Here is a 9,512-nt window from a genome sequence, read left to right as displayed (position 1 = left end):
GATTTTTTCCCACTGACTTCATTGGGAGTGTGGATTTGGCCTAATGTTGATTTTCATATGCTTCTATGAACAGTGTTGTTTATTGATTTATTAACACTTTTAGTGCTTATGAACGTACAACGTATGTTCAGCAGACTGACTCCTACATTGTCCAGCATCTGTCTTTTAAATAGAATAGCATAGTTCCAAACTGAATGCTGTGGACAGTATGTAATTAGGTTAAATTTATATTTTAACACTCTGAAAAAACAAAAGAAAATATATTTTGGGTAGGAAAAACTTAATAAAAATACAACTGAAGATAAAAATTGTGAAATTCAGAGCTAATGCTGAATAATCTCTATCATTAACTAGCCTTGTGGTGCCTGGTATTTGCAAATAGGACTTAGTGTGTTTTCAGTTACCTCTTGTATACAGACCTGCAAAATCAGTGAATAGGAGAGCTAACTATTAAGCACTAGACTGTGGTTGGGTCTAATGTGGCCATGGACAATAGTAGCAGAGATTAAGACCCTCCCCAAATCACTCTGCATGACTGCTTTAGACCTGCTCATATCTTATCTCCAGGCATGGGGATGAGGTCATGGCCTGAATACCCAGGTGACTCTGGCTCCCATGAAACTAAACAGGAGAGCAGGCTCGGTGCAATGGGTAGTCTGCTGCACTCTGTAAGGGGCTGCAGTAGATTACTGTCCTCTCCGTGCGACAGAGGAGCACAGGAGAAAATGTGTCTGTGAGGCACAATCACTTCTGAGGCTACTCCGATGGGGGCAGCTTATGCTCAGGGTTCTAACTAAAATCACAAGCTAGACATCTGCTTTGAATTTCAGGCTTCAATTTGTATTTCCCAGTTGCATGGTGAACCTCTGGTGCTATTTAATAACAGAAAGTAATACATTCTAGGGGGAGCAGAATCTGCCAAAGAAGAGGATGCTCTTGGTTTGGTTGTGCCTGATGAAGAAGAGGAAAGGGTGATCTGCCTTAAATTGTACACGATTTACAGATGTTCTCACTACTACAACGGCTGCAGTGGCAGCTGCAGCTTCAGTGCCCTCTTCATTCACCTCAACAAAGGTCTTGTGAAACACTTGTGACACATAGAGATCTTTTTTCTCAGACATCCCCGTGAAGTCAGCTTGGCCCTGATTGAAGGCATCTCGCATCCCCATGCTGCTCAAAGTGGATTTGAGGTCATAGCTCTCTTCCAGCTTGAATCTGGGCAGAAATACCTCCACTTCAATCTTCTCCATCATTTCTGGGCTAGTCCATTTGGATAATTTCTCATAGGTTAATTCCCTCTCAAGCTACAGTTAGTTAAGAAAGAGAGGGAATTAGACAATTAAAGAGCAAAGATGAAATTATGCTTAAATAAAAAAAGCATGAAAGACATGAAACACATACATAGCTACCATCTATGGTTATTGCCATCATTACAGGATATGCCACATACAAATGGGACTTGATCCTGCAAGGTACTAAGCGATTTATGCTCCTGTTTATCTAAAAGGGAGGTGATGTTATATGTGGGATTGGGCCCATAAAGCTGTTCCTTGTTTTTTCTATTTAAACATACATGGGAATGTTTCCCTCTTATGCACATATATAGTCCCCCTTAATATTAATAGAACATCTGCACGTGCATGCAAGAGAGACTTGTATTACGATTATTATATATTACATATGATTGATGGGCACGGGGTCTTGCAGACAAGTAAGAGGATGTGGTCCTCGCCCTGAAGTGCTTGCAAACGGAGCATCTGATTTTTCATGGTGTTGAGATCTCTCAGTTCCCACTGAGTTGAGGGCACTCAGCACCTACTGTGAGGAGCCTAGTCCAATGTGAGATGGGTTGCTAATTACTTCTTTCACTAGAGAATAAAATAAAGAGAGGGCACAGAAAACGGGGAAAGGGAATACAGCTCTTCGAAGTGCATTAACTGCAAGGGCTAGAGAGTCAGATTGTGGTCCACTTTGTGCTATCCAGGCAACAGAAATGGGACAAAAGAACTGGCCTAATGCACCAGTTTGCAATTCTTCTTGTTTAGGGGAATCGCCGTATATAGTAAGCTCTGCACTTCCACTCATAGTAATGCATCCATCACAACATAATGCTGAAAATCATGCATATTACACCAGACAATCATGCATTCACTAAATATAGATATGACTTTGTGGAATTGATAAGATGTGCACATATTAAAACCGATTCTCCCCTTGCTATAAGCCTTCTCCTTCCTCACTCTACTTCCCTATTGTTTGTTATGCTCTCTCATTGCATCACATCTGAAACTAGGCTGTAAGTTCTTTTGGGACACAAATCTGGTCTATTTATTCTGAAAAATTCCTTGCACTCTTTTGGGCTTCATATAGGCCAATGGTACTCCTTAATCTTGTATCTCTTGGTGGATGTCAGAACTGCTCAGTTTCACTTCCCAGTTCTAATCCTGCTGACAAAAAGGCACTTGTATGCCATAAATTTGTCTACAGCCATATGCATTAATGTAAAGGATGTTGCTAAACTCATGCTGAGTATTATCCTATAGCTGTCTCACACTGAAGGAACATTGCATTCCACTTTCATGTATCAGAAGTCTAATGGTTTTACCTGTTCCAGACCAGTAGATTTATCATCAATGTCATCTGGTAGCAGGATGAGCATGCTGAGGTCATTATTGACATATGGGAGCTCAGCGATTTTGACCTTCATTGTTTCCAAGTAGCATATTGGAAATGTATCTTTCAGAAACATCATCTGCACTGGTTTAGTCTTGGTCTGTGAAATTACATATCTCCATAAGAAAATAAATATCACTTCTTCTTCCTTGGAAATGTATGTGTTAGCAGTAAATGTGTATGATTTGCTTCAGATGAAATAAGAATAAAAGTTTGAATACAGTTTTCTTAACCAAAGTGATTGCATGGGGTTCCTTTTGTGAGAAAATGTTAATTGTCCTTTTGTTTGTCTCAAAGCATTGTTTTCTGTGTTCTGGACTGATCTTCCACTCTTCCCCAGTACATGCACAATAACTCACAGAAGGTGGGACAGAAGAGCCAGAAAATTCTGCAAGGATCACCTCAAAGAGTTTCCTGACAGTTGTTCCCATCACAGAGGAAAAGCTTTGGGGAGACAGAGCAGGGGGTGGGGGCACAGCCTCCCAAGACTGAAAGTTCTGTGGAACCTCTAAGTACAAGAAGAAAGAGGTCACTGCATGGAGTGGCTGCTTTGATCTCTTCTCCACCTTGACAGAAAAGAACAATGCTGCTTTTGGCTGACTCTGGTGGCCTAGCAGTAGCAGCTATAGAGTGTATTCCACAGACATTAATGATGCCTCATTGATAATAAATACAAAAATTCAGTGTTTGTAAAGTTTCATAGGCTCACGGAGATCACTTAGTTTCAATTAGGGAGCAGTGCTGTGCAAAAGGGAGGGGCGGCTACATTTAAATGAGAAAGTTAGTAATTTTGGTTTGCAGGAGTTTCATAAAGTCCTTTACAATTTCACTTCCTATGTGTTTGCAGTCCCTGAGTTCCAGTTTGTGTGCAGGTGTGAAGGAACCCAAAAACTTAAAGCGAAAGTCAGACAAAACTGTTAACTTCCCCCAGAAACCAGGAAAAACTTCTGCAAAACCATTGACTTTTTGCACTGTTCCCACACAATCTTTTAAATCCTTCCACGGTACTTGCAATTCAGCCCAGATTTGTTTAAAATGGTATCATTGCTTCATCCAGGTCTATAGACATCACTCATCACTATAGTATTTGAGGACCAGTTTTAAAAGTATTTGGGTGTTGCTCCACTCAGCATTGCAATGCCTAACTTACTTAGAAGCCCAAATCTCATTTTTAGAAGTGACTTTAGGTGCTATATGGAGGTTTCTTACTGTTCAATAGCATGAACATTGGTGGAACATACCTTGCTCATTCTGAAGGGGTGCTCAGATGTGTTTTCATCCAGAAATCTCTTTTCCCACTTTCCTTTGAAGTAAATGGCATTAACAAGGACCAGTGCAGTGTTGGAATCAACAGCACCCTTAGGCAGAAGATTCTGGATTTTCCCTTTCAAGAGGAGAAGAATTTTTAGAGGTATTTTTACTCCAGTGCAGTACTGCAAGTGGCTATTTCTAATCTTACTTTCTCATTGTTTAATTATCCATTGAGAATGTATATGGCTCAGAACCTCCGATCCCTATGTGATTTTCCAGACATCATTAATTTGGCCTTTAAAACCATTTCTGAAACCAACCTTTGTCACTGTGGCACAAGATGACATGTTGGAAAGGGAGTGAAAATAATGTAACAGCTTGGAAATATAAAGCCTGAATCTCCACTGCTTTGCCCCTTGTGGAGTCCTTTCTGCTCGTTGATAGCAGGTGTAAAAATCTGCCAAATCAGAACAGTGGCATTTTATATCCATTTCACCCTTCTTTTGCACAGGAGTAAATGACAACACAAGGGGCAAGGCTGTGAAGAATCAGGTTCATGAAATAGGGAGTCCATGGTCATAAACCCTGCTCCTGTAGTTTAAGCAGTGATGGGGGGTCAGACTCTGCAGGAACTAATGATTCTTTAGATTCTTTCAGGTTCTAAAGACTGCTCCCCTGTTTCTTTTGGGATTTAATCCAAAACTCATTGAAGTCAATGGGAGTCTTTCCACTGAATTCAAAAAATTCTGGTTCAGGCACTTGAAGCTGTTCAGCAGTCCATTTGTCTGCCTGCTGCCTCTCCCTCCTCAATTTCCATATTAGTTCCTCTAGTGCCTGACTACAGGAGGAGCACATGTGGAAATACAGCCACCTACTTAAAAGGAATGAGTAAATATAGTGGGAGAAGAGCAAAGCTGTCATTGTTTGCCCTTAGCTTACCCTCAGTTTGGCTTTCAACCCAGGAATTGATTTCTTTTCTGACTTGTTCTGCAGCTTTTATAAAGTTAACTGCTTGTGGCTCTGCATGGTAATATTCTTTAACAAATTCTATGTATTTCTGAAAGGAGAGAAAATTTGCTTTAAAATAAATTCAAATTGGCATCACGTAAAAAAATTCAGATTGCTCTACAACATAAGTACTGAAATACTAAAGAAAGCTCAATTCAACTTATGCTAGATAAAATGTAAAAGATCTACGGTACAGTATATTTAATAATTAGAGCTGTTTGAATCTCAGAATTTCAATTCCACTGGAAATTCCCACATTTTGAAATTTCCTTTCATCCCTAATTAGAACAAAAAGTTAAAATTTTGAAATTTCCTGTGAAATGATCATTCTGAAAAAAATTATTTAGGAAATATCAAAATGATCTTATCATAAGGATAACTGGAATACTTGTGTCCAGTTCTGGTGCCCACAATTCAAGAAGGATGTTGATAAATTGTAGAGGGTTCAGAGAAGAGCCATGAGAATGATTAAAGGATCAGAAAACGTAGTGATAGATCCAAAAAACTCAATCTAGTTAGCTTAACAAAGAGAAGGTTAAGAGGTTACTTGAATACATTTTATAAGTACCTAAATGGGGAATACATGTTTAATAGTGAGCTCTTCAGTCTAACAGAGAAAGGTATAACACAATCCAATGGCTGGAAGTTGAAGCTAGACAGATTCAGACTGGAAATCAGATGTACATTTTTAACAGTGTGGAGTAATTAACCATTGGAGCAATTTACCAAGGTTTATGGTGGATTGTCTATCACTGACAATTTTTAAATCAGGATTGGATGTTTTTCTAAAAGATCTAATCTAGGAATTATTTTGGGGATGTTCTATGGCCGATGTTATACAGGAGGGCAGACTAGATGATCACTATGGTCCCCTCTGGCCTTAGAAAGCATGAACATTTTCCATTTTCATAACGTTGAAGTGCTTTGTTTCAACTTTGTTGGTTCAACTTTATAGAATATAATATAAAAGTCAAACTGATAAAGTCAAAACAAAGCCCTTTGACTTTATCGAAATGAAGTGTTCTGATAATTTTTCATTGGAAATTTAGACAAAATCTATATCTTCCTGCAAAACATTTCAGTTTTGTCACATGAGCATTTCCTGTTGGCAAACTGTTACTTTGGAAAATTTTCAATCAGTCTGTTAATCTTTCATTTTGATCAGTATTTAGTGTCCTAAACATCTTTCAAAACTTTCTCTTCAGCTTAGTAAAAATATTCAACTTACGCTACAGAACTGGAAAGTCTGTTCCTCATACAGTCTGTTGGCAGTTTTGAGCAAGTAAGAAGTTTGGGGTTTGTTAATTAAAGAGATCAATGCCTGGAATTGAGAATGAATGTCTTCAGCTTTGCTGTCCTCAGGTTCCTTAAAAAGGGACACAATTAACTTGTAAATCACATTTCTGTCTGAAAATGTTGTATAGTTGTAACTCCTAAGATTACTACAATTGAAAGAAGTTAACGGGGGAGAGATTCCTCTATTTTTTCAGTTTATTGGTTTTGTGCATTTGGCTGAATTGTCTGTAATCAGATTAATTGTTTCCACTGAATAGTTTCTCCCTTGCTTCAAAGACCTTTACAAACATCATCAAGTGACTCCTAACAGCTGCAGCTATATTGGGACTCAACGTTTGGACTCCACTCCTGAGCCATAAAGACTGTGATTTTCAACACAGGGTCACATCTCAGGTGGAGGTCACGTCTTCGAAGGAGTACACCTGTATTGGGGATGAAGAATAGCTTTCCCTCAGCATGAGAAGTAGCAAAGGGGTGCTGTTACTGGAGAATTGTAAAAAGGGGGCAAGTTAGGGGGCTTAGCAGGTGTGAGATAGAGGCCTCTGTTTCTCTTAAAAATCAGCAGACCTTGTCTAACAAACCATCCTTAGTTAAGCAAGCATCTTTAGTTCCTTCTGAGGAACTACAGCTGGTTCATCTGCAGGAAATGTTGGTACCAGAGCTTCTGAGACATTTTCAGGGAGAATACCCAACCCAATCTCTGACCTGCTTCCAAAATGATGAGAGGAAAGAGGCTTGTCCGAGGAACAGAACACCTCAGGCAGCTCCACCCTCCCGTCTAATGAAGCAAAGCTGATTCATCAGAATGCATCTGCTGGTTTGTAGGAGAAATAGGGGCATCGTTCCTCCTGCATCTCTCCAGCACCACATGCATCTGGCCATTCTCCTATCTTCCCACAGGCACTTCCCAAATTTTCCCTATACTCAATATATTTGCACATACCCCACTCCCACCTTAACTTCCACATCATGCTTTCTCATTTTAAATCAACACATCATGCCCTTCACAATTGCACATATAGCCTATGTGACTATCCAGTCTCTGAGGTCAGAGTTCAGGCTTTGCATTCCAATGTGAGTTAGAGGAATTCTGTGTGTGTGTTGTGTGTCTGTATGGCTTAGATGGAAGGGATTTCCTTGGGGAGGTGCAGAGTCAGTGATGTGTTGCATTGGTGTTCAGGAGTGTGCATCAAGGTACCTTTCCTGCCTCTGAAGGTTTGAATGAGTGTGTTTTGCACTTAAAGCAACCTTAATTTGTTATTAACTATGATTTTTGGGATGGGAGGAGCAATATAGATGTAGGCTGAAAATAAACAACCAGTAGCATGATTCAAATTAGTGCTGCTGTTGAACTTTCCTATTCCCAGAAGAACAGCAGATTTATTTTTCTTGAGATTTTTGTACTAATGAATACCATCTTCCTTTTCTTTGACCTCCCACGAGAAGTTCTTGTCACCTGCAAAGAGTATCCAGTTCCTGTCATTTTCTTAAAATGAAGCACCTGTAAGCAGAGTTTGTAAACATAGTAAAAATACTTGAAGAAAGCTATCTAAGACAGGTGTACACACAAATTGCTGACTAATTATAACAAATTTCAGGTTTTGACAATTAGGTTACTAGAAATCATTGATGGTTACTACTTAGCCTGCTAAGAACATTATGTCTATGTTTTTCAATGAAGATTGAATGTCATATTCACACAGCCATATTGCTGGCTTAGTAACAGATCATTATTGTGAATCAAATGGAAATTAAATTAGACATATGGTCAGACCACATGTGAGATTCATGACAGCATCAGCCATTTATTATTATACTATATTTATTATTGGGCATCATTGATGTGCTAGATGCTGTACAATATATAAAGGCATAGTGCTGCCCCAAAGGTTTACAACCCATATTAAAAAGACAATACAGTTTAGTTGCATAGTACATCAAATGGCCATATAAAGATGTAATCACAGAGCCATCAATGATCATATAAACTCCTGGTCAAAGCATAGATAGCAGCAGCAATAAAACGCAATTCAAGGTATGATCCCTGCAAATTACAGTGGTTGTGCAACTCTTATTTTTATTAACAACAAAATTCAGACAAATGTAAATAGACTAAAAAAGGACTAAACTGAAAAGATTTCAATTGTGAGTGGAAGCAGACTGTCTGGGAAGAGCTATGGAAGAGTAAAGCCACATTTTCAGTATGGCCATTTATTTATCTATAGAAAGCTGATATTCACATCTTAGAAGCATGTTTAAAAGAAAGTTAAATGGAGTTAAAAAGGAAAGCTAAAATGAAAGGTCAGTTTCTAAACTATTGGGGCAGCTCCTATCTGGCAAACCAGCAGCACCCCTTTGGGAAGTGTGGGAGCAAATGAGATACAGGGGCTAGCGAAGGTGTGGGGAGATGATGGGGTCCTCAGTATGAATAAGGACCTTTCCCCCCTCAGTGTTACCTGTTGGATAATCAGAGAATCTCGATCCAAAGAGCATTCAGGCAAACCAAAATAAATAAATGCAATCTCTGTCCTAGGAGGGTAAGGAGACACCTGGAGAAGTTTCTAGGAGCCATTCAGCTGGCCTAGGATTATTGTGCTCCGACAGTGTGGGGTACAGATAGTTACCAGCAAGATATTTTCTCCTGGTAGAATTCGGTGGCAAACTGTGTGAAATGAGTAAAAATCGCAGTGAATTTGTTATTCCCTAGTCTCTCCAGCATTTCCATTCAACATTCATTCAAGGCTATTGTGTTTAATACTGTGATATCAGGCTGTTGTAGCATGTGTAAGAACCATCTGTCATATCGAGACATGTACAGTGCACAGTCAAATTTCAGAACCTACCTCAGCCATCTGGGTTGCAGTGTTACCTTTTGCACCCACATAAGTCATGGCCAGAGCAGATGAGATACTCCAAGGGGAAAAGAAAATGTTTTTGCCTTTGAAAGATATATTCAGCTTTTTGAAAAGGTCAAGAGTAAAGCTACCATTTGATGCTGAGAGAGAGTCCATTGCTGAAACCTAAGACAAATAGATGAAGACACAGTGTAACAGTTTGACTTCAGTGGGGCCAGAATTTTACCCTTGTTCTCCAGCTTGTGTTGTTTTCTCTGTATCGTGACAAACTAACTTTCCTCGGAAACTGGAAAATGTATCTAAGCAACAATGATTCCAGACTCTCTTACGACATCCGACCTATAATCTATTCTGTAAATCGATCCCTAGGTACTTATATGACACACAAATCATGCAGGGTCTTATTCTTATTTAAAGATTGATTTCAGT

At 39.2% G+C, this 9,512-nt stretch overlaps 1 protein-coding gene across 4 annotated transcripts; it reads right to left on the bottom strand.

The window, feature by feature from the left end:
* Positions 1–695: 695 nt before the first annotated feature.
* Positions 696–9,242, bottom strand: LOC137162669 (serpin B10-like). Of its 4 annotated transcripts, none has more exons than XM_067562574.1 (7): positions 9,072–9,242; positions 7,643–7,729; positions 6,161–6,298; positions 4,864–4,981; positions 3,915–4,057; positions 2,606–2,773; positions 696–1,304 (listed from the first exon to the last, which is right to left on the bottom strand). In XM_067562574.1, the coding sequence occupies exons 1-7, from the start codon at positions 9,237–9,239 to the stop codon at positions 900–902; spliced, it is 1,227 nt and encodes a 408-aa protein (XP_067418675.1). In that variant the 5' UTR covers positions 9,240–9,242; the 3' UTR covers positions 696–899. The 4 variants fall into 4 exon arrangements, with proteins under 4 accessions (XP_067418675.1, XP_067418673.1, XP_067418674.1 ...); XM_067562572.1 differs by lacking the exon at positions 7,643–7,729 and adding an exon at positions 8,328–8,340 and having other exon boundaries at positions 6,161–6,284; positions 9,068–9,239; XM_067562573.1 differs by lacking the exon at positions 7,643–7,729 and adding an exon at positions 7,764–7,773 and having other exon boundaries at positions 6,161–6,284; positions 9,068–9,239.
* Between the last annotated feature and the right edge of the window lie 270 nt (positions 9,243–9,512).

This window comes from Emydura macquarii, unplaced genomic scaffold (genome assembly GCF_026122565.2).
Source record: "Emydura macquarii macquarii isolate MOO-44397 ecotype Brisbane River unplaced genomic scaffold, CSIRO-AGI_Emac_v2 contig_2452, whole genome shotgun sequence".
NCBI classification, from domain to species: Eukaryota; Metazoa; Chordata; order Testudines; family Chelidae; genus Emydura; species Emydura macquarii.
The sequence above is the reverse complement of the archived record's forward strand: the minus strand, read 5'-3'. Positions and strand labels throughout refer to the sequence as shown.